General features: G+C 42.6%; 1 protein-coding gene across 4 annotated transcripts in view; it reads left to right on the top strand.

Annotated features, from left to right (window-relative positions):
• PDE4B (phosphodiesterase 4B) overlaps nucleotides 1–26,177 on the top strand; it is a 577,622-nt gene that overhangs the window by 432,701 nt on the left and 118,744 nt on the right. For all 4 annotated transcript variants that reach the window (XM_073544721.1, XM_073544720.1, XM_073544722.1 and 1 more), the window contains one exon: nucleotides 6,917–6,966. In XM_073544721.1, the coding sequence (XP_073400822.1) occupies nucleotides 6,917–6,966 (50 nt within the window). The remainder of the gene's footprint in view (nucleotides 1–6,916; nucleotides 6,967–26,177) is intronic.

Here is a 26,177-nt window from a genome sequence, read left to right on the forward strand (position 1 = left end):
ATCATGAGTTGTGGAATGTGTTAATGGGGCGCACTGACACTCTTTCGCCCAGGGCACACGAAAACCTGGAGCCAGCCCAAACCCCCCCCCCCCACAACTTTAGCCAAATAACACCCAATTTTCAATGTGTCACTATTATTAGGAATTAAATTAAGGTTGACAAGCTTCAGTTATAAGAATTGATGTTTTTGGCATTGAAATGGGCATTGTAGGTGTGTTTACTGTCTTCCACTCCCTGCCGACTTTGCTTCCCCATTGACTTGCATTGGGTTTCGTGTTTCAGTCGACCTCTGACTTTTCCCTATAGTTGGACAATTTCATTCGACCCAACTTTTGCGAAAGTTGGGTTTCATGAAACCCGACTCGACCCGAAAAAAGGCAAAGTCGCTCATCTCTAGTCCCCACCTGCAGAACCACTCCTTTATTGAGTGTTTCTTGGTAATTGCCAATAATTTCCATCTGTTGTCTATTCCATTTGCGCAACAGCATGTGAAATTGATTGTCAATCAGTGTTGCTACCTAAGTGGACAGTTTGATTTCACAGAAGTTTGATTTATCTGGAGTTATATTCTGTTGTTTAAGTATTCCCTTTATTTTTTGGAGTAGTGTAGTTATATGGAGTACAGATTATGGCAGAGATGGATCAGCACTAGTGATAAGCGAACCTGCTCGTTTGCTAACCGGTTCGGTCTGTTAGGCAATGCCTGCATGTGTTTCAGCTGTCGAACAGCCGCGAGACATGCAGACGCGGGACTTGAACAGATAATTTGAGCTCGGCGAAGTGACTCTGTCAGCACACGAGCATGCTAAAATACAACTGAAAATGTTGTTACCCTTTAAAGAGGTTGTCCACCTTGTGAGGACATTTTGTTTTTACTTAAATGCATGCCATTGTGGCAAAAATAATTTTTGCAATTGGGTTTTGTCAAAAATGTTGCACCATTTGCCTCCTAAAGCCTCTGTTTTGCACTGTCTGTTGCTGGCTGCAGAATCAGTTCACGGATCAACCACATTATCTTTACACAATATCCATCAGGCTAGTCTAATTGCAAAGCACCTCATGCTGGGAAGCTGCTTTTCTACTGGAGGAGGCTGATGGACAGTCTGGTCACATGCTCCTCCATCAGCTGCCATTGTATGGATGGAAGAGCTGTGCAGTCTGTGAGAACAGCACTAAAAAGACCAGAAGGAGAACCTGTGACAGCTGTATAAGGCCGGGGTAACACTTGTGAGCCCAATGCGAGAAACTCCCAGGAGTCTCTCGCATCAATACCTGGCACTGCCGCCGCCACTCAGGACCGGAGTGTGCGGCTGCATGTCTTTCTATGCAACTGAATGCTCCGGTCTGAACCGCCGGCGGCAGTGCCGGGTATTGATGCGTGAGTTTCTTGCATTGCACTCGCAAGTGCGACCCTGGCCTAACAGTGTGTTTATGCAGATCACTAAAATTAAAGTTTACTAATCAGAAAAAAAAATAGGTGTGTGTGTGTGCGTATATATAGCAAACATCGATCTATTATGTTCAGGCGTTTCCTTGACACGTGCAATACCATTACATAACCAGCATTGCGCTACTGTCTTCAGCCCCTAGATGGTGCTCTCTTTACACAGGTCAGTGGTGCCTGTGCATAGAATAAACAGATGTTTACGTGGCCACCTATACATTTATTAGTCACGTCAACGAGACACAGATTTCTGATCCGTCTATTCAGATTGGTCCCCACCCTCCTGTGTATGGATACATCCAGACAGCTATGTATGGAGCTCAGCTATATTTGTTCTGCATGGAGGATTATCTTCTATGGATCCATACCTCGCTCGTGCGGAAGAGGAGGGTCTCTGCTTAGCTGTATTTCTGCTTAGCTGACATCTCTAAAGTGTTTTGAGTGATCAGTGGGGGTCTCAGGATTCAAACCACCACCAATCTACAGCATGTTTAGAGTGTATCAAATACAAAAATGCAAATGAGAGGTATACTTTAAAGGGAATCTGTCACCCAATTTTTCGAGTATTAGCTGCCGGCACCGCCATCAGGGGCTTATCTACAGCTTTCTGTAATGCTGTAGATAAGCCCCCAATGTAACCTGAAAGATAAGAAAAATGAGTTAGATTATACTCACCGGGGGCGGTCTGGTCTTGGTCCGATGGGTGCTGCGGTGCGGCGCCTACCATCGTCTAATGGTGACGTCCTCTTCTTTGCTGCCTGTCGTGGCTCCTAAGCAGGCTCACTGCTCTGCCCTGTTGAGGGCAGAGCAGAGTACTGCAGTGCACAGGCGCTGGACCTCTCCCGGCGCCTGCGCACTGCAGGAATGACAGGCCAGCAAAGAAGAGGACGTCACCGATGGGAGGTGCCGGACAGGTCGGCTACACCCATCGGACCAAAACCGGACCGCTCCTGGGTGATTATAATATATTTCATTTTTCTTATCTTTCAGGTTACATCGTGGGTTTATCTACAGCATTACAGAATGCTGTAGATAAGCCCCTGATGGCGGTGCCGGCAGCTGATACTCGAAAAATGGGGTGACAGATTGCCTTTAAGTAAAGGTACTGTCACACTTAGTGATGCACCAGCGATCCCGACCAGCGATATGACGCGGTCAGGATCACTGGTGCATCGCTAAGTGGTCGCTAGTGAGCTGCCACACAGGCAGATCTCACCAGCGACAGCAGCGGTCGGGGGTCGTTACTTACCTTTCAGACGAGGCGATCCTGACGTCCTCCCGCCCGCGTCCACGCTTCGCTCGTCGGCGCCACAGGAAGCCCAGCAGGAAGCTGACGACGAGAAACGGCCCAGGACGTTCTCGCGCAATCAGCGATAACCAGCGGGGGAGCGGTCGGAGGTAAGTATCAGACATAGCGATATCGCTATAACGTCACAAAAACCAGTGACGTTATAGCGATATTGCTAGCGATATCGCTTAGTGTGACAGGCCCTAAACTGAATTATTGAGTGTGTAGTTCTTTAAACTATCCTTATAAAATTTCAGAGTATCGGACCTATGTGTCACCCAGAAATTATTAATTAAAACTCTATAAAAAATGCTTCAAATGCTGAATTACCACAATATTAAACCATCTGCCTAATATTTTCGCAATCCTCCTTCTCTGATTAGGATATGGACTTCATGAGACCTCTAAGGCTCTGTGCACACGGTGCGGATTCTGTTGCGGATCCGTAGTGGATTTGGCCCTGCGGATCCACAGCAAAACTGCAGATGATGTACAGTACCATTATTGGCGATGTAAAAAAAAAAACCGCTGGGCACATACTGCTGAATAAAAAAAGCAGCATGTCACTTCTTTTGTGCGGTTTTGCTGCAGTTTTCCACCTGCTCCATTCTACAAATCCGCAGGTGGAAAACCGCACAAAAACGGCAGTAAAACCACACAAAAAAGGCACTAAATCCGCAGGAAAAATGCAGGTCATTTGACCTGCGGATTTAGTAAAATCCGCGCGGATCCGCACCGTGTGCACACGCTGCGGACTGATCCACGCGAATTTTGCAAAATCCGCATGTCAAAAGACCTGCGGTTTATCTGCGGATTAGCCTGTGGTTTTGCCCTGCGGTTTATCACCTCTACAATGGAGGAGATGGTAAACCGCAGCGAAATCCGCAGAAAGAATTGACATGTCAATTCTTTCTGCGGATTACAAACCGCAGCAAATCCGCAAGGAAAAATCCGCACCGTCTGCACTGCGGTTTCCATTTCCCATAGGATATTATGGTACTGTACACCGCAGCAGAAATTGCTGCGGATCCGCAGGGCCAAAACTGCTGCGGATCCGCAGCAGAATCCGCAGTGTGTGCACACACCCTTAACGTGTTGTGTGTCACCAAGACGTAATCAGCAGAATCTGTTTATTTCTTGTTGAAAAAAAGTATGGTTTTGCTGCACATATCACCTTTTGCATTGAAATTGATTGGCCTGCTGCAGATTTCAGTTCCACCTCACTGGTCAGTTTATGCTGCAGATTTTTTTTTTCAGTGTAAATGAGATTTTGTGAAATCCATCTTATTCTATCTAGGTAGAATATTTTTTTGTATGCAAATCATACATACTTTCCCACTGGACTCTTAGTATTTTTCCACACAGAACTGGTTCACTGCCAAACTTTTGAGATGGGAAATTCATAGCAGCAAAAAAAATGCTCCAAATAGTGTGGTCTCATTGTGCAATTGCTGTGGATTTGTCACATATCTCATTCTATGCAAATAGTGAAATCTGCATTGAAAATCCACAGCATAAACTGTCAGGTCATGGATTGAAAATCTACGCTTCAAATCAATTTCCACTGCAATTTATCTGTTATTTGTGGATTAAATTTTATATCTCAACTGGTGATTTAATATGCTGAAATTTTTTTGTCTGCAAATTCACAGCTGAAAATCTGTAGCATATTTGCCATATGGGAACAAAAGCGAAAAAGGACGAGTCACCACTACTAACATGTCAGTTTCCCATGAAATTCTAGATCATCATCTCACACCTATTTTTTGCCACTCCTCTGTTATTCCTCCTGGAGGTTTATATTGATAATTGGTGGTACTATTTGAGGATTGTGTCCCCCATTCTGATACTGTCCAATCAATGTTCGTTCTTTCTGATTAAAGTAACATAAAGGACAATATTATCTATAGTTATGGACTTGTAAAGATCCGTATGAGAAACAGTAAAGTTAGGATGAGATAAACTATAAGACCTGAAAAGCCTCCATTACTGATACGGTAATTAACAGAAGGCCTTTCATGGAGCAGGAAGGCGACTACTGAACACATGCATTGCTGGACAGTTGTTGCATTGTTGGGCAGTGATTGCACAATTATAATCGATCAGTCTTTTTCACACTTATTTATATCCTTCATTCATTTTCAATCGATCTGATGAATTCTTTATAGGCTAGTAATCTGTGCTAGATAACCCAGATGTAAATAAATCTAATGGAATGGCACTTACACAATTGCATGAATAGCAAGTCCTTATAGTGCCGCCATCATTTCAGGAGACTTTTCAGAATAAGCAGTCCTGTGTGTGTAGATGAGGAATTACACTATTTCTCGCCATTATATGACTTGTACCTTGTACCAGTTTTCACCTATGCAGTTTTCATGTCTAATTTTCCATTGTCTCTGAGCTGATGAATGGAGACGAGCTGCTTTGATGTCTCTCAAACACAGCTCACACAGACATGATGGATTCCTGCTTTTCTGTCTCTATTATAGTACATGTTTAGCAAGAGAATCATGTTGTGAGTTCATTTTCCCCTTCGTCACTGAGGTCTGGTGAACTCCCTATTCTGGTAAAGGAAGGTAATGAGCCTGATTATCAGGCACCTGAGCCTAATGAGGATGACTGGCTGAGTGGAGTCACGGACTGGATATAAGGCTGCCGACGCCCTTCTGCCCTGCGGGTGATTTCTCTGTGGACTTCTAGGACACCAGTCTGATTCCTGCTCCTCTAAAGCTAAGTTTTCTGTTTTGCCTGTTAGCATTTTTGTTTTGTTTTTTTTGTTTTCCTTGCTTTTCTGTATTCTGCCATTCCCTGCTGGGGTGAGCTGAATCTCCTTTTTCCTGTAGTTCTGTCTTCAGAATATTCCTGAGTACTGACATAGCTTTTTTGAAGCCTAGCGTCTTCAGGGCCTTTTTCACTGTCAGTCTGTTGGCTCTTATTTTCATAGGGTTTTTCATGGATTGCAGACAGCAGCCTTCCTGTCCTTATCTATCTAGTTAGCTTGGGCCCTGTCTTTGCTCAGTCTATCTTTCTGTCTGTGTTAGTATTTTCATCTTGCTTCACCGTCATTATATGTTGGGGGCTGCCTATTGCTTTGGGGTCTGCTCTGGGGCAGTTTAGATTTCCCCTTTCTTTCTTTAGGCCTATTTAATTCTCCGGCTGTGATCGAGGGGTCTAGGGCATCGTAGGAACCCCCCACGGCTACTGCTAGTTGTGTTGATAGGTTCAGGGGTCTGCAATCCGATAGCTGCCAACTTCTCTGGTTTTCTGGACTTAGCTAGCTTTTCTGTTTTTGCCTCTTTCGGTGACTCAATCATAACAGAATCAGCAATGAGGACATTATACAGCAGTATTGAGCAGTGTAGTAGTGAATCCACATCTCATCCCTTTATTTAGGAACAAGAAACCATAAGGAAGTGCTGTTTTCCAGGAGGTTTGAGGGTTTGACTGTGCCTGGGAAAATCTCCAACTCTTTCTGAAGTTCCAGAGGTCTCCCCTTTATCCAGACATTGAGAGAGTTGTCAATTATAGTAATAATAAATGTTATTTCTATAGCGGCGACATATTCCGCAGCACTTTACATTTCGGATGGGATTATAACATTTCCGCTGGAATACCAAAACCTCCCATATTGGAAATAAGTCAGACTTACATCACCATGAGATCTGGTTCTGTTGCAGTCATCCTACAGATGCTGAAATTCTAATAATCTGGCATTTCATAATCTGGAAGCTCCTACTTTTCCCTACACTGGATGGATATTGGTCTGTCTTGTTGCATTTAGTTCTATTGTGTAACTGCACAGGGAATATGGTGAGATGTTGTGTGTCTTATTGATGACCTTTCTTTCTGCCATTCTTGCACATTAGGGCAAACAATATTCAATCAACCCAAAGATATGAAGCACATGCAACATCTTCTGTGCCCAAAAGAAACATCCAGTCGCTGCAGTTATCAGACACACTCAGTAAACCGTGTCACAGTGCCCGGCACCAACACATCATGTGCAGGCGCATACCTCCAGCTTATCTCCATCCTGAGTGATAATACCGCCCTTTTGTCTTCCAGCATGTGACATTCGAGCAGCACTTGATAAGAGTTGTCCTGTCTGGTTATTTTTTTCTTGGAGTGTTGTGCAGTGTAAAAGATTTTGTAAATAATTTCTATTTTAACTTCTCCACAGGAGGTCACCAATGTCCAACCATCCGCAGATCTCCAGGGTTAATATACAAGGTCAGTAATAACTTTCTTACACCTAGAAAGCTGTATTTCATTTAATATGAATGTATTTCACAATACTTTGCTGGTCGTTAGTAATTTTATACTCCAGTAACATCAAGAGTTGCGTCGCAAATGATAGTGATATTAGTTTATTACCCAGCATCATGGCTTCACATTACCTAACATATCACATTTCTTATGGGGTCACCCGTTACATTAACAAAAAAATGATTGCAAACAAATAGGAAAAAAGCAGCCTTCTCTGATGCAACGTATGGGAAGTGTGAGGGCCGTAGACTCCGACATGGGCAGACATGAACCAACACTGAACACATTCTATTATGTGGTGCCCCATCCCACCCCAAACCCATGAAGGACCATAGATTTGTAAACCTCATCCCATGTCAGGCCACCGATTATTTTCCGAAAAATCTGGGACAGTCCTAGCTAATCCTGGCCTATTGGCAAGTATGTATTTACTTTCAAACAGCGGATGGAAACAGCTGAGCACCTTCTTGGATGTTTGGGGTGAAGGGCACATGTGACCATGCTCTTCACTGCGATCATACAGTGAGGAGGGATGTGGGGTTTAAGACAGATCAGAGATTCCTGTGCATCTGATCTGGAAAAATATCTACATCTGTGGCCAACATAGAATTATTGCTATCAGACTTGTCTTAGATTGCACAAAACACTGCCACACAGTGAGGGATTTAATGTACTGCACCCTAAGCCAAGTTTCCATTAAATACTGTAGGTAGCTATGACATTCAACCAGAAAATGCACACATTGGAGTATGTCAAACATCTTCTAATCTTCTCTATAGCTGCAACTAAATGTCATTTTAGGCTGCAATCGATCATTAAAAAATGGTTAACTTGCTGTCAAAACACAGCCTGAGGTAACATAATTATAAATAGAATTGCTTAAAAGGGAATCTGTCACCCCCCTGGGACGTGTATATAACATTACTATAGGCATACATGTGACAGAAATGTTAAAAATAGTCATATCTGTATGCCCATAGGGTATGGGAACACTCTGAACTACGATTAAGAACCAATCGGTTTGAAACGAGTAAGGCCATGAGTTTCCTGGGTTACTTGTATTTTTTCTAAACTAATAGTTTTAACATAATTTTAACCATGTTATACATTAAAGATTTTTGTTTTTAAATAACTATTCACCGATGGATCTGTTGCTGGATACCTTTCCTTCTTTGATTCTGTATGCCCATAGACTATTTTATAGCATTTCTATCACATGTACAGTATGCCCATAGAAATAGGTTATATAGGTCCCAGGGGTGTGACAGATTCCTGTTAAAGGAAATGTGTCATCAGAAAATGGCCTATTGTTTAAATCAGGGTTTTTTTGTTTATGTTTAGAAAACTTTTGATTTGTTTACAGGTAACTATGCCTAATACTAGACATGTAGGTCCTGTTTTGAACATGGACATTTACAACAGTAGACTGACTCAGTCCATATTTGTTTGTATAAATCTGAACATGCTCTAATCTGTTCACTGCACAACAGGAGGAGGTGAGCTGTTATATCACCTATTGTAAATGGTGGATACTGTGCTATCTACTATATATAGAGTTATCAGTCATTGTACAGGAGGAGGTGAGCTGTGACATCTATCGAGAATGGTGGGATACTGTGTTATCTACTGTATACAGAGGTATTACCTTTCATTGTTATGCCTTTCTGTGATTAGACTGCTGAGGAGTCATCTGCATAAAACAAGGAGTCAAGTATAATGTCTAGAGGCCAGTGTGAAAATTGGAAGATTTTTTTTCATGTAGATAGTAATATAAAAAAATTGAATAAAGATAAAAACCTGATTTAAGATTTTATACACCTCTTATTTAAAAAAGAAAAATGGGTCAGAGGTAAGGGAGATGTATAAAATTAAAAAAGAAGACTTACCGTATATACTCGTGTATAAGCTGAGTTTTTCAGCACTTTTTTTGTGCTGAAAACACCACCCTCGGCTTATACACGAGTCAATTGTCCCAGAAAGACGGCGGGGGAAGGGGAGCCAGTGCGGAGTCCCTGGCTGACCTGATGAGCGTGGGAAAAAGTTCAGAAACTTTCCCACACTTATTAGTTCATCTCCGGTCATCCAGGGAGGCTGTGCAGAGATGAATCTATTCGGCAGTGGTTTACAGTGGGGCCGGTCGCATTAGCACCGATCCCCGTTGTAAACCAGTTAACCCCTTCTGATGGATTGCAGTGGGTGACCTGACTGAATAGCGGAGAGGTATGTATATTGTTGCTTTTTTGTTTTATTTTTTTTTTATTTTTTTTAAACAAATTTTATTTCAAATTTTCAAATTTTTCATAGACATTGCTTCATTTCACATGGCAAGTCATCTTTCCAATAAACAGACAATAACTCAGCCTATCATCCTCCCTTCCTACCCTCCCTTAAACAAACCCTCTTCCTCTTACATTTTCAATGGTCTCCCCTAGCAACTTCGCACACATGTTATGTCTAGACCACTTGTAAAACACAGATTGCAAGCATCACCTCTGTAAAATATCACCACACATTTATCCTTTTTAACTCCTGTCCCTACCAGGACCTTACACCTCGCCTTCATTAGCCAACTTCAGATTCCCCAAATTGTTTTGGATGTCTTCCAGTAGGTACCATTCAGTATATTTAAAGGGCCTTACTATTCTCCTTATTTCCTCTTCATCACATTGTCTTACTATGAAAAGTCTCCATTTTTTAAAGAATTTACCCGTCAGACCCTCCTTGTTCCTTTCCGCCTCCAGCTGTTCGATTCTGAGTAAAGATTTAATCTGTCCCATCACCTCTTCCATCAACGGCACACTTCCCTCAAGCCATTTGGACAGTAGAGCCCTCTTACCTATCATAGCCACCCCATGAAACAATTTTGGTAATTTGGGCCTCTGTTACTCTCCTCCTCTACCTGTCCCTTGTTCCTATAATGAAAGATCCACAGCAATGGATCCATTTCAATTTCCACACTCCCCACTTTTTGCATAAATAATTGTAATCCTTTCCAGAATTTCTGGCTCTCTGGGCATTGCCAGATCCCATGGAACAGGTCTGTTTATGGCAATTTACATTTGGGGCACTGAGTCACTCTGTTTATCTGTTGTGTATTTGGGATGTTAAAGCCATAAATTGCTCTATGCATCAGTCTATATTGAGTGTCCCTCCAACCTTCATTAATCACCTCCTTCCTCATCTTCATCCACCCCTGTAATATCTTCTCCCCTGCTTCAGAGTCACCAGTTGTCTTGCCCATGCTCTCCAGACTTGTTCTGGGCAGATTGGAATCAAAACCTCCCTCAAAGCTTTATATAATGCGGAAATAGAATTCTCATGTCGGTCTTTCATAATAATTCTGTCCAAGTCATTCGTCACCTGTTCCATTCTAACATCCCTCAGTTGTGACATTAGCCCCTTTTCTATCTGTTTGTATTGGAGGATTTGAAATGTGGATAGCCCATATTTTGTCACGATTTCCTGGTATGTCAGCCATCTATTCTCCACCTCATGTATTAGATCTGTCACCCTTTTTATCCCCTTGTTCTTCCATTCTGAAAATAATTTGTTGTCTCTTCCCGCTGGGAAATCTGGGAACCTCCATATATCAAGATGCTTGGATATTCTCCAAGACAACTTGAATTTTTTCCTCACTGCCTTCCAGGCCATCACCGTATCTCTACATACGTGTTTAATGTTCCTTGGTATGTTGGCCAATGACGTGTGTAATAGTGCCCCTAAATCCCAGGGTTTACAAAACTCACTCTCCAAACGTATGTCAGAATGCACATTTGTCTTCCTCAACCAGTCTATGGCATGTCTCATCAGGCATGCCAAATTATACCCTCTAATATTTGGCAGTTTAATGCCTCCTTGTTCCAAAGATTGCATCAATTTTTCCGTTTTAATTCTCGGTCTTTTCCCCCTCCATAGGAATGTCGAAAATGCTTTATTCAATCTATTTATGTCTGTATGTTTCAACAACATGGGGATGGTCTGCATTGGGTAGAGTAACTTTGGAAAGCACATCATTTTCAAGAGATGATTTCTACCTAGCAGAGATAACGGTAGCCCTTCCCACAACTTCAATTCCCGTTCTATTTTCTGTATCAAAGGTTTGTAGTTTAAGTCATATATCGATGCTGACGTACATCCCATCTGTATTCCTAGATATTTAAGATGTGACTTTGCTATTGGTATCCCACAGATTTCCCCCCTTGTTCCATCTGCTACCATTAGTGGCATCCTTTGCCCACAGAGAAATAGTATTTCACACTTTGTTCTGTTCAATTTAAAACCTGACAAGCTCCCAAACTCCTCTATCTGTTTTATCACTTTCGGTAGGTCCCTCTGAGGATTGTTCATGAATAATATAATATCATCCGCAAATAGCGCTGAGTGCAGTCGTTCCTTCCCAACACTAATGCCTTCGAAACAATCTCCTTCATTTAACAGTCGAGACAATGGCTCAATGGCAAGGTTAAACAGAAGGGGTGATAATGGACATCCCTGTCTAGTCCCTTTGTTCAAAGGGAAAGACTGCGACAGGAACTCGGGCGTTGCCACCCTCGCCTGAGGATTCGCGTATAATACTCCTATAAACGTACGAAAGGCTCCCTCTATCCCCATATTGTCGAGTACCGTCTCCAACCATGTCCACCCCACGCTGTCGAACACTTTTTCAGCATCAAGCGTGACCATGGCTGGACATTCCTCCTTTCGAAGATCCCTGTGTCTAATAGCATCCATTACCAACATGGCCCTCCGCACATTTGTCACCGCTGCCCTCCCTTTAACAAACCCAGATTGTGCCGGTGAAATTAAATTTGGTATTATCTCCGCCAACCTATTGGCCATCAATCTGGCCAAGATTTTAAGATCCTGATTTATTAATGAAATTGGCCTATAGTTTGCTGGATTGTCTAGATTCTTATCACCCTTGGGTATCAATTTTATGTACGCAGTGTTGAGATGTCCCGAAATTCCACATCCTCCAAGTATTTTATTGTACATTCTAGTCAAAACCGGCGCTATCTGCTCTCCCATTTCTTTATAAAATTCCCCATTGAACCCGTCAGGTCCCGGTGCCTTGTGTATATTTAAATCCCTTATTACCGACTGTACTTCCTCTATTGTTATTTCCGCGTTCAATCTAGACAGCTCTTCCGAATTTATTTGCGAAAGTTTTATTTTTCCCAACAGATCACTTCCCCTGTCTATAAATTCGCATAGTACTTCCCCAAAATCTCTGTAATCTCCTTTGGGTTTGAGGATTTGCTCCCGTCCGGTCTAGTCATATTAGTTATCAAGGTCATTGGTCGTCGTCCTTTCGCCAGATTGTCCAATAATTTCCCCGCTTTATTGCCAAATTTGTGTAGATCAACTTCCTGTTGTGATCGTATCAGGTCCTCTCTTTTCCCCACCCAAGAGTGAAATTCCTGTCTCGCTGCCTTCCACTCCTCTTTCGCACTTTGTGTCTTGTTTGCTAAGTACCCCGCGTATTTCTCTCTGAGGGCCTCGCTTGCATTTTGGTATTGTTTATGAGTATGCTTTCTAAGTTTAGCTACATGTCCCATCAATCTACCTCTCAGTACTGTTTTTGCAGTTTCCCAGAACAACATTACATCTGCCGCATGTTCACTATTAGTACTGCTATAATCATCCCACCATTCGATCAGAGTTTTGGCAAATTCCTTGTCTCTAAGCAAAAACGACGGAAACCTCCACAGATAATCTGTCCCCCTCTGTATTGTATCAGTGATGTCTAAAAGCACTGGGCTATGATCCGATATCACCATATCCTCAATAACCACATCCCTAACCCTATGCATCAAAAGTTGGTCAACCAAAATGTAGTCAATCCTGGACCACGCTTCATGAGGATGTGAATAGTGAGTGTACTCCCGGTCATTTGGATGATGCAATCTCCAGCTATCTTTCAAATTTGTGTCCTCCAAAAGCTTGGCCATTAAACCTTTTACCTCTCTAATCGGCCTACCATCATCTCTACTATATCTCTTGTCTTCCCCCCCTTGATACCACCGCATTAAAGTCCCCTCCAACCACCCTTTTGAGTTCCGTATCCTTTTCCAATTTCTGAGTGATGAAGTTAAAAAAAGAAGTTTGTTCATTATTGGGGGCATATATGTTCTGTATACCAAATTCTCCCTGTGGACTGGAAAGCTTGATGTAGATATACCTCCCTTCCTCGTCATTGGTCTGAGACACTATCGTGTGGTTAAAATTTTTGTTGATCAAAATCATCACCCCTGCCTTGCGTCCCATGGAGCCTGACCCAACTACTTTTCCCACCCATAGTTTTTGCATACGAAAGAAATCTCCCTGGGGTAGATGAGTCTCCTGTAATAATGCTATATCCACTTTCAATCTTTTGAGGTGCCTCAATATCATCATACGTTTATGTGGTGACTTCAATCCTTTTACATTCCATGTCACTATTTTAACCATTATCCCAATTCCTCAAATATGTCAAGTCGCCATGTGGTCTTTCATATGTGTGGTGTTTTGCTTCCTTCAAGCATTCAGTGCGCTTATGCCGTTGCATTCCCTGTACCCATCCACCCTTCCTGTATCCATTAACAATTAACAACCCCTCAACTATCCCCCCCTGTACAATCAAATGTCTCTGCACTCCCATTTTTTCTGTGATGCTCCTGGCTCCGCTATTCTCCCTCAGCCATTTAATTAAGAATTATACGTAGTCTATCCCTCATTAATTTATTACCCAACTAACCCAAACAAGGCCTTCTTGGTCAGTAGTCTAGCCAACATATAGCACCCCCTCCCTCCTTTCCCATGCATAATATTTGTCATTACTGAACCCAGAATCTCTCTTCTTCCCAGCTTTGTGGATACCTCAACATCCAACAGAGGAGTTTATCAAATAAAAATATAAATGCGAAAGAAACCCGATCCCCCCCAGATATTAGTACTCCCCTACCCCTACCCCTCAGAGTAAGCAAAACCCCAATATCAATAACATCTGGAGAGACGAGAGGAACCAGTAAGAAGAGGCCACTTCAACCCCCACTATCCGTCAATCTCTCCTCTCATAAATCCCTCAGTTCAGTCTTCAAACCTACTCCCCAGAGTCTCTCTCAAGGCACTCCCCTGCCCTGGTTTCCCGACTTGTGTGACGGCGATCTTCGTGCCTTAGGGTTCTCCATGTGAGGCTCCTTCCCTTCCTCTCTCCTTTCAGTCCATTCGTTCCAGCCCTCCTCCCGAACCTCCCCTTCCCTCTCCCCGTGTCGACCACCCCTCCTCTCCGGAGATTCACTTGTCAGGTTTCTGTCCTCCATCTCCTCCATCCATCTCTCCGCCTCTCTCAAGTCCTTTGTCACAAAAAAAGATCCATTTCGTTTTGTCACTCTCAGAAGAGCAGGGTAGAGTAGTTGAAACTTTATACCCTTGCAGTACAGTGTGGTGCATATCTTGCTGAAGGACTTCCTTTTCCGGGTGACCTCTGCCGAATAATCCCCAAAGATCAATATTTTATGTCCTTGAAGAGACAGTGGGGTCCTTCGTCCTCTAAATGCTCGCAACAACTCTTCTTTGTCCTTGTATTCCAAATATTTTATTATGACTTGGCGCGGTCTGGCTGTTCCAGTCACCCCTGCATTACCCTCCTTCCCGTCCGCTCCCCATGCGCCCGTGTTTTCTCTTACAGGGCCCACTCTGTGCGCTCTTTCCACTCTGCATCTGTGTGTCAGGCCCAGCGCCTTGGGAAGCTCTGCTTCACAAATGTTATCCAGCTGCCGCATGGTTATTGATTCCGGTAACCCCACCAGTCTTAAGTTGCTTCTCCTGGACCGGTTTTCTAGATCTTCCAGTTTGTCTTTCATAGCCTGGGAACCCTCCTCCATCTCCTTCATTTTCCCCTTTAACGTTGTCACCTCATCCTCTGTATTAGATAATCTTTGTTCCAGCTCTGCCACTCTGGCTCCCTGCTGTGTGATCTGTTCTTTAATGGGGGATAGCGCCACCCCCACCATGGCCTCCAGGGACTCCTTTATCTTGTCTGCCAGGTGTGCTGCCACTGCTCCTGCCAGGCGATCATAGTCTATGAGCACGTCCGTTAACTGACTGCTCTGCTGGGCTGCCGGCTGCTCATGCTGCCTTCTCCCCTCCTCCTCCATCAGGCTCTGCTCACCTCCCTGCAGACCGCTGTATCCCGCGTCTGCCGCCATTTTGAGATCTCGTGCTGCGTGGTCTTCCCCAGCAGCTCCTGGCTTTAAATGCTTGCCGCCGCTCCGGAGAAGGTACCGCTCCATATACCGGCGTCTCCTACTACTTATCCCTCACTTCCCGCTGTCTCCCGCAGCCTTGGGGTGATCTTTGTCGGTCTTTGTAGCTGAGGGGAGCGCGGAGCTCTGTCTCCTGCGTCCTCACATCACAGCGCCGGAACCCGGAAGTCGTCGTTTTATTTTTTTGCCTATTGTTGGCGGATGCTTTAGTCCAGGTCTGGGAGGAGATCCCTCAGGAGACCATCCGCCGCCTCATCAGGAGCATGCCCAGGCATTGTACAGTAGGTAGGTCATACAGGCACGTGGAGGCCACACACAATACTGAGCATCTTTTCCTTGTCATGAGCACTACGGAATATGTTGGCGCTATATAAAGATTATTATTATGAGGCATTTTCACTGAAGTTGATTTTGAATATCATTCTCATGACCGCACATCAGAGGAGAGAGAAATAAGGTCCCCGGTCCACCCCTGTACCTCCCGGTGGTCCTCTGTCCCCTCCCGGTGGTCCTGGGTCCCTGCGGCTTCCTCCGGTGGGCGCCGTCATCTTGGATCCGGAGAAAATGGCGGGCGCATGCGCAGTGCGCCCGGCAGATTCCAATCATTCATTTTGATCACTATGATAAACTATCATAATGATCAAAATAAAAAAAATAGTAAATAGCCCTCCCCCCCGTTTATCACCCCCTTAGATAGGCAAACAATGAAATAAAGAAAATATTTTTTTTTTCATTTTTCCATTAGGGCTAGAATTAGGGCTAGGGCGAATTAGGATTAGGGTTAGCATTGGGATTACCAACTTTGGGGGTCTAATTTCTCCTGTTACCCTTGGGAAAATAAAAAAATTGGGGGCTAAAAAAAAATCACTTGTGGAAAAAAAAAAAAAGACTATTTTCACGGCTCTGCGTTATAAACTTCTGTGAATCACTTGGGGGTTCAAAGTGCTCACCACACATCTGGATCAGCTCCTTTGGGGGTCTAGTTTCCAAAATGGGGTCACTTGTGGGGGGGTTTATACTGTTAAGGCACAACAGGGGCTCTGCAAACGCAACATGACACCCACAGAAAATTCCATCAAAGTCTGCATTCCAAAATGGCGCTCCTTCCCTTCCGAGCTCTCCCATGCGCCCAAATAGTGATTCCCCCCCACATATGGGGTATCAGCGTACTCAGGACAAATTGCACAACAACATTTGTGGTCCAATTTCTTCTGTTACCCTTGATAAAATAAAAAATAGCGGGCTAAAAAAATCATTTTTGAAGAAAGAAAAAAGATTTTTAATTTTCACGGCTCTGCGTCTATAAACTTCTGTGAAGCACTTGGGGGTTCAAAGTGCTCACCACATATTTGATAAGCTCCTTCAGGGGTCTAGTTTCCAAAATGGGGTCACTTGTGGGGGGTTTATACTGTTAGGCACATCAGTGGCTCTGCAAACGCAACATGACACCCGCAGACCATTTCATCAAAGTCTGCATTCCAAAATGGCGTTCCTTCCCTTTCGAGCTCTCCCATGCGCCCAAACAGTGGTTCCCCCCCACATATGGGGTATCATCGTACTCAGGACAAATTGCACGAAAACTTCTGTGGTCCAATTTCTCCTGTTACCCTTGATAAAATAAAACATAGCGGGCTAAAAAAGTGATTTTTTATTTTCACTGATCTGCGTTATAAACTTCTATGAAGCATTTGGGGGTTCAAAGTGCTCACCACATATCTAGATAAGCTCCTTCAGGGGTCTGGTTTCCAAAATGGTGGCACTTGTGGGTTTTTTTCACTGTTTAGGCACATCAGGGGCTCTCCAAAAGCGACATGGCGTCCAATCTCAATTCCAGCCAATTCTGCATTGAAAAAGTCAAACGGTACTCCTTCCCTTCTGAGCTCTGCCGTGCGCCCAAACAGTGGTTTACCCCCACATATGGGGTATTAGCGTACTCAGGACAAATCGCACAACTTTGGGGGTATGATTTCTCCTGTTACCCTTGTAAAAATAAAAATTTGGGGGAGAAAATATCATTTTTATGGAAAGAAAAAGATTTTTTATTTTCACGGCTCTACGTTATAAACTTCTGTGAAGCAGTTGAAGGTTCAAAGTGCTCACCACACATCTAGATAAGTTCCTTAAGGGGTCTAGTTTCCAAAATGAAGTCACTTGTTGGGGGTATCCACTGTTTAGGAACATTAGGGGCTCTCCGAACGCAACATGGCATCCGATCTCAATTGCAGCCAATTCTGCGTTGAAAAAGTCAAACGGCGTTCCTTCCCTTGCGATCTCTGCCGTGCGCTGAAAAAGTGGTTTACCACCACATATGGGGTATTCAGCGTATTCAGGAGAAATTGCACAACAAATTTTGTTGTTTATTTTTATCTTTTACCACTTGTGAAAATAAAAAAAATTGGTTCTGAAGTAAATTTTTTGCAAAAAAAATTAAATGTTAATTTTTTCCTTCCACGTTGCTTTAGTTCCTGTGAAGCACGTAAAGGGTTAATAAACTTCTTGAATGTGGTTTTTAGCACCTTGACGGGGCCTAGTTTTTAGAATGGTGCCACTTTTGGGTATTTTCTGTCATGTACACCCCTCAAAATGACTTTAACTATGATGTGGTCCCTAAAAAAAAAAAAAAAAAATGGTTTTGTAAATTTTGTTGTAAAAATGAGAAATCGCTTGTCAACTTTTAACACTTATAACTTCCTAGCAAAAAAAAATGTTTCCAAAAATTGTGCTGATGTAAAGTAGACACGTGGGAAATGTTATTTATTAAGAAATTTTATGTGACACATCTCTGATTTAAGGGCATAAAAATTTAGTTTTAAAATTGCAAAATTGTCACCATACTTCCATTTTTTTCCATAAATAAACACAAGACATATCGAAGAAATTTTACCACTAACATGAAGTACAATATGTCACAAAAAAACACAGTCTCAGAATCAGCGGGATCCGTTAAAGCGTTCCAGAGTTATAACCTCATAAAGGGACAGTGGTCAGAATTGTAAAAATTGGCCTGGTCATTTAGCTGTAAAATGGCTCTGTCACTAAGGGGTTAAACATGTCAGTGTGATTTTACTGTATTGCGCACTGAATTTACGGCTTTTGTTAAAGGACACAGCAGCGATGGACAGGATAATGGGAGGGTGCAATGTTGGTAATACCAAAAATTTTCCATCTATTGCATCTGTTATATGTCGTCATTGTTTGTCTATCCGCTGCTTGCATAAATCAGAGGTTGGGAAATTAGTCTCGTTACAGGTGCCTTAAAACAATATTACAATGATACATTTGGGAGGGTGGGGTATATACAACACCAATTCTTCCTTTGCTTATTTTATTGCTCATAACTGAAATCTTATATCCCTTCATATCTGAGATGAGGCTGCTCCACAGACTTTTTTTTCTCTCTCCTTGCCATCCCCCTGCTAATACAAATGCCTGTTAGCTGTAGATGCAGCAGGTTGGCATTCTATGCTGTAATCTGGAGATTACACAGATTTTGCAGATTACATCGTAAATGCTGGAACTATTTTTGTTGCCATACCATATCATGACTGCAGCATTTAGGATACATGGAACAGTCATCATACCTCCCAACTGTCCTGGATCCAGCCAAAAATTCCTGGATTTGGGAATAAAATCCTGGAAATATGGCGGTATGTCCAAATTTCAAGTGTATCTGCATATTCAGGATGCAGATATAGCTGAATACACTGGTAGACTGGGAGACCTTCAGTTCAGCAGTCTGGTGCCACAGACGTGATGACAGCACTAGATTATGCCTCCTGCACCGAGCCACAAACACACAGCACAGGCCGGGGCAGCTCATCATGGGAACAGAGCTAATTTTTTTCAATTTTGCCAGCGCACTACTAGGATGGGGTGAAGGGCAGTTGCAAACTACCAATGGTGGCAGCTCACACGGCCGCTATGGGACCCAGGAGTCAGGGGAGCCTTTAATGCATTGCAGCTATTTGGTAAATTCAAGAAAGTTCATTTTTTTCTCATTAATGTACACTCTGCACCCCATCTTGACTGAAAAAAAATTAACAAATGTAGAAATTTTTTCAAATATATTAAAAAAGAAAAACTGAAATATCTCTCATGGTCATAAAAGTATTCAGACCCTTTGCTCAGTATTGAGTAGAAGCACCATTTTGAGCTAGTAGAGTCATGAGTCTTCTTGGGAATGATTCAACAAGTTTTTCACACCTGGATTTGGGGATCCTCTGCCATTCTTCCTTGCAGATCCTCTCCAGTTCCGTCAGGTTGGATGGTGAACGTTGGTGGATATCCATTTTCAGGTCTCTCCAGAGATGCTGAATTGGTTTTAGGTCAGGTCCAGTCAAGAATGGTCACAAAGTTGTTCTGAAGCCACTCCTGTTATTTTAGCTATCCAGGATATCTCTGTACTTGGCTGCATTCATGTTTCCTTCAATTGCAACCAGTCGTCCTGTCCCTGCAGCTGAAAAACACCCCCATAGCATGAGGCTGTCACCACCATGTTTCACTGTTGGGATTGTATTGGGCACGTGATGAGCAGTGCCTGGTTTTCTCCACATATACCGCTTAACATTATCACCAAAAAGTTCTATCTTCATCTCATCAGACCAGAGAATCTCATTTCCTATTAGTCTGCGAGTCCTTCATGTGTTTGTTTTTTAGCAAACTCTATGCGGGTTTTCATATGTCTGGCACTGAGGAGAGGCTTCCGTCGGGCCACTCTGCCATAAAGGCCCGACTGGTGAAGGGCTGCAGTGATAGTTGACTTTGTGGAACTTTCTTCCATCTCCCTACTGCATCTGTGGAGCTCAGCCACAGTGATCTTGGGGTTGTTCTTTAACCTCTCACCAAGGCTCTTCTCCCACGATTGCTCAGTTTGGCTGGATGGCCAGATCTAGGAAGACTTCGGTTGGTCACAATCTTCTTCCATTTAAGGATTATGAAGGTCACTGTGATCTTAGGAACCTTGAGTACTGCAGAAATTCTTTTGTAACCTTGGCCAGATCTGTGCCTTGCCACAATTCATGTCTCTGAGCTCCTTGGCCAGTTCCTTTGACCTCATGATTCTCATTTGGTCTGACATGCGCTGTGAGGTCTTATATAGACAGGTGTGCGCCTTTACAAATCAAGTCCTATCAGTTTAATTACACACAGCTGGACTTCAATGAAGGAGTAGAACCATCTCAAGGAGGATCACAAGGAAATGGACAGCATGTAACTTTGAGTGTCTGAGCAAAGGGTCTGAATACTTCTGACCATGTGATATTTCAGTTTCTTTTTTAATAAAGTTGCAAAAATTTCTACATTTCTTTTTTTTCAATCAAGATGGGGTGCAGAGTGTACATTAATGAGGAAAAAAAATGAACTTTTTTGAATTTACCAAATGGCTGCAATGAAACAAAGAGTGAAAAATGTAAAGGGGTCTAAATACTTTCCGTACCCACTGTATGCTCTTCTGTGACCCGCCAAATAATTTATTTTTCTCTTTTGAGGGGACAGGTAATTAGAACTTCTAAAATGGGGCCCCATGATTTCAATGTACACCTAGTGAAGGGACACCTAAATTCTATACATGCATGTATAGCTTTTATTTTTTTTTATATTTGCACAACAATAACATGCTTATAGAAAAAAATATGTTTAAGGCTACTTTCAGATTTGCGTTCGGAGGTGCAGCGCAGGGCCGCCGCTAAGCTCCGCCCCCGGCCGCACCTCCTCCGGTCAGCTCCTCCTCTGATCGCATGACACTGCATGTGATCAGCGTACCCTATAGTTAGCGCTGGGTACGCTGGTCGTGGGCTGGTACACTTTTGCCGACGCTTGCGCTTTTTTGGTGCTGCGCCGAGCGCACAAAAATGCAACACGGCGCTTTTTGTGCACTCGGCGCAGCGCCAAAAGGGCACAAGCATTGGCAAAAGTGTAACAGCGCACGACCAGTGTACCCTGTATTCGATGGACTATATTGTTTGTCCAATGATTGTGTCGGGGCATCTTACTGTGTGTGACGAAGAACTGTGGGGCATCGTACTAGGTGCAGTACGGAGGTGGAATCCACACAGTATGGTCTGAACTTGACAGGAAGTTTCATCCTAACGTGAAGGTGGCAAGATTGTTGGATAACAACATGGCAAAATAAAATAAAAAAAAAAAAAAAAAAAAATATCAACCAAAACTCTTAAAAAATGTGTAACATAAAAACTTGATTTAAATGGAACCTGTCACCATGAAAATGCTGTCTAATCTACAGGTAGCATGTTATAGGGCAGGGGAAGCTGTGTGGATTGATATATACCGGTAGTTTTGTGGGGAAAAAAAAAAATCAATATGACCTGTTTTCATAATCTAAACCTCTTCTATTTCAGGGATTTTGTGTGCAGTCCTATCAGTGATTGACAGTTATCTCCATGAACACATTTACACAAAGGAAGCTGTCAGTCACTGATAGTCCAGTGGGCGGTCCTCAAAATCCCAGAAAGAGCAGAGGATTAGATGATGAAAATGGGCTATACTGAATCTTTTCTCACCAAACTATGCACAGCTCCCCCTGCTATAACATGGTGCCTGCAGATTGGACTGCATTTTCACGGTGATAGATTCCCTTTACGGGGAATCAGTTAGAAGCTTTTTGCTACCCCACCTGAAAGCAACATAATGTAGTGGCAGAGACCCTGATTCCAGTGATGTGTCACTTACTCGATTGTTTGCTGTAGTTTTGCTAAATCTCTATTTTCTCTGCTGCAGATCGAGCAGTCTGAATTGCCAGCTCTGTATAACCACACCCACACCAATGAAAGGCAGCTTTCTGTGTACACTGTGCATAGGCAGAAAGCTGCCACTTGGTCCTGGCAATGGCTCGACTATACAAGGCTTCTGAACATTGAGGACTACAAGGAAGCAGGTTTACTAGTCTTCTAGTGATAATCTCCTGTGAATAAAACAGTAATGTTATAAAAACTACAGCTGGCAGTAAGTGATACATTGCTGGAATCATGGTCTTTGTTCATATATAATGCGAGTAAGTGGCAAAAACTTGGCAACAGATTCCCTTTAAACAACAGATCACTTTTCAGTGATACATTGCCTTTACGTAGGTTCACTCATTTTTGCTACCACATGGCCTTTGTTTTTATTATTTGTACTATATATGGACTGTGTATTAGATAGAAATTACCAGCTGTAGCCCTATCAAGTTGACATTTCTATTTAAACCCCACCCCATAGACCAAAGATAATCATGACCTTCTCTTTTCCAATGCTACCACTTTTCAAACAACACAACTTATCATTTTCTCGCCGAACATGACTTTCAGTCATAGGGTCTTCAAAAGAGCAGAACACACTATCAGTCACGTGATCCTCAGTAATGGCATCGTTATCTTAGCTAAGTGTTTCTCAGAATTGGCACGAGGAATATTTCAGACCACTTTCACAGGACTTGATCTTTGATAACCAAGTACCGACACTGCGATGCATAAATTAAAATGGAAATAAAATGCTTTGCGTGCAACACTATGGGATGCTATGGTTCTCCTCTGTCAGTGGTGGCATAAGACTCTGTCTCCCCTTTCCTCCTCCAGCAAGTATTACACATACTGATACTTGCAGTCTTACTATCGCCAACTAGGACTTGCTTCCATAGTTTGTTTGTTTTTTTTTAATAAATATATATAGCACTCTTAACTTGAACTACAGCAAATCTACTTCTCTATTTACTGGAATTACAGAGTAATGAATGACTTTCCTATTTTCCGTATTCCTGGAGAGGATGTACTGACCTGACCACATTTCTTACAGATTCTAACCCTAATTTTCATATGAACAATAAGGAACTTTAAGCATGAAACTGTATCTATGTGATAACATTATATCTTCTGCTCTGAAACTGCAAAAAAAAAACCAAGATTTGGATGAGAATTAGCAAAGCCCCCCCTACACTGGTCACATTGAGGAATGCACAGATACTGTTTTTTGTTTTTTTTTAGTTTTTTTTTTCTTTCTGTGTGGTAAAATGAAAAAAAAAAAAAAAAGTTTATTATATTGATAGGTATAAATTCAATGATACCTAATATCTATTTTTATGCTTTAGTACTTTTGCATAATAACTTTTTTTTTTTTTTAATAAAGCATGTTATTTTCATGCCACTGCATTCCGGGGTCTGTATCATTTTTCTATTGATGTAGCATATGAGGATTAGCAGTCTACTACGTCTGAGTGTCCGCCTCTAGTAGCCGTACTGTACACCCGAAAATGATGCACCATTATAGCCAATAGCCCCATCAGTGCATACTGTATACCCAAATCCCATTTTGCAGAGGGTTGGACCTTTGCCCCAACTGGGCCACCGAGCGTGTAACTAAACGTAATCTGAAAGCACCCTTCTTAGTCAAATTCCTGTGGCGCTCTGCATACATCACAAGTTGCAAATGCACTGACAGATGGAAATCTCTTCCTCTGTTTAACACCTTGGTTGCCACAGTTATTGTTTAAAGGGCTTAAATAAAGAGAACCTTTCACCAATTTGAGCTTGTTAGTCTGACCACATCATGATGGAATACTGGCTACAGACTTAAGTAAAATGTACTTTTTATTTTTTAATTTCTCATCTCCTTTGTGGAGAAAGTAGATTGTAAAGATTAGGTTATAATTTATGATAAACCTAAGAGGATGTTAACAGAGATTTTCACAAGCAGACAGCAATACAAAGGGGAAAAAAGAACACTCCCCCCACAATAGTTTAGAACAGGCTTCCTCCTGTGTGAGACATGTAATGACAGGCAGCCTGCTGTCCTCACAGGTCTGACTGCAGGAGTGATTACAAGTACCAGAGTTTCAACGTTGGATCTCTGGTAAAGAGGTGAGCAGGCGAAATTTGTGCCAGATTTGTTTTACACTTTTTTACTCTTCGCTAAATCCTGTATTTGTAAGAAATAGAAAATGGAACTGCTTACGTGCACAAACTTTTCAATAATTTTTAGAACAAAATATTGAGATAAAATATGACAACTAAACAGCGGAATCAGAAGAGTAGACCCATAATGTCTAAGCGAGCCAAATTTATCTCACCACGCATGCACTACTACTTCTGCCTGGTCTTGTTTAAAGCTAAAATTCAGATGGAGATAATAAAGCAACCCTAAAATCTGATGGTAACACTCGCGTCTGGCTGCACTACTTCTAATACATATCTAAAGTTATAGAGGTTATCTTTTTTTTTTTTTTTTTTAAGATATAGTCCCCAAAACTTGCACTACTTTGGTAAACTCAACCATAGATTACATTTTTCGTGCTTCCCCTTCATTCCCATGTGCAGTAAGCTGTGCTGTGAAAATCAGGTAACACATTTCTGTAGGGATGAACAATTCTGTTGGATTGTTCCCTGGAGACAAAGAGGCCTGTGTGAAGCAGAGGGCGTGTATGACGTCACCGGATCACACTTTCTGCATGTTTGTGCTGCTGGTGACTATCAGGGCCCGCTCCAGCGGTCAGCAGGAAAGACCAGTCAGGCTCAGATAACAGCCAGGATATCATATGACTTTATTTCTTAGCGGTTTTGACGTAAAGGGAAAAATAATCAGAACTAAGTTTGAATGGCCTAATTCTGCTCTTTAGTTTGTTCCTCCCTTTAATTTTCTTATTTAATGAAAATAAAGCATAATTTTAAGTTCTGCAGATTTCTAGCATGCATTGCGGGGACTTTACCAAGACCAGTCTTAAACTATATGTGCCAAATATAAGAGGTGCACATTTTCTAATTAAAATTGGGGCAGCATTTTAGTGTCTGTGTACCAGAGAGTAAAAACCAGTCATGAGATTACCGTAAATAGATTTGTCATGATATCTGAAAATTGTTACATGAACCTGTTGAATGTGGTCAATCCCCCCCCCCCCACACACACACAAATAGACCCACAACCTTTTTTCCTTTTTTTACTAAAGTGTTGTGCTTGCACAAGATAAAAGAAAAAAAAGTCACCAATTTGTTTGCAAACATGACTTGCACAAAAGTTAGCGATTTATCTTTCTCCTTCATTTTCTTATAATTTAGAAGATATCTCTGGCTGTCAGGGAGCTGAAATTTCTTGCTGAAAGGGAATCCGCCAACACATCTGGCCTATCTAAACTATTAATATGGTCATACAGGTTATAGACAGCTGATAAAAGTTTATACTAAGGGGACGTTGTAAGTGTGATGTGTAATGGTTGCTCCTTGCTCTCCTGATCTCACTGCAGAGCTGTGTGTGATTATACCTGACACATCTTCAGCTTCCATCTCACGGGAGACAGGGCTGCAATATCATTGCATTACAGCAGAGTTCAGAGAGAAGCCAAATGTGTTTGCAAGAAGACACATTTCAGTTCTCCTTTTCTGTGTTAGAGTGGTATCACAGTGATCAATTGTGAGAGAGTTTAGTGTGCACTCTGTCTGAATGCGAGGTGCTGGAGTATCGTGGTGAGAAACCCCTTGATTAAAGGTAGAAAATTTCACCGCACACTCTTAAGGCCCCGTTACACATAACGATGTCCCAGCGATCCCTCCAACGATCCGACATGGATGGGATCGCTGGGATATTGTTAGGCTGATCGCTGGTGAGCAATAAATTGCACCCCATACCTGTATTGAGTCCCAGAGGTGTGGCATCTCCCTGTGTCTGCCGCCTCCCAGCCGTCCATCATCCCCCTCTTGCGTCTACGCGCCGCCTCCTGTGTTGCTGTTACATGCCCGGCACCTGTGCTGTGCCAACAGTTAAGATGTATTCACACTGCGGCAGCATCTGTTGAGCTGACCTGCCAGTGAACGGCATGTGGGGAGCTCAGCTCATCAGACGCTGCCAAGGGAGGAAACAGGAGAAGGGAGATGGGGCAGGCGCAGATATAGATGCTCACTGCGGAGGCGCCAGATTCCCAGCCCCGCAGTGTGAATACATCATAACACA

This window comes from Dendrobates tinctorius, unplaced genomic scaffold, assembly GCF_039654945.1.
Source record: "Dendrobates tinctorius isolate UK_male_01 unplaced genomic scaffold, ASM3965494v1 ptg000138l, whole genome shotgun sequence".
NCBI classification, from domain to species: Eukaryota; Metazoa; Chordata; class Amphibia; order Anura; family Dendrobatidae; genus Dendrobates; species Dendrobates tinctorius.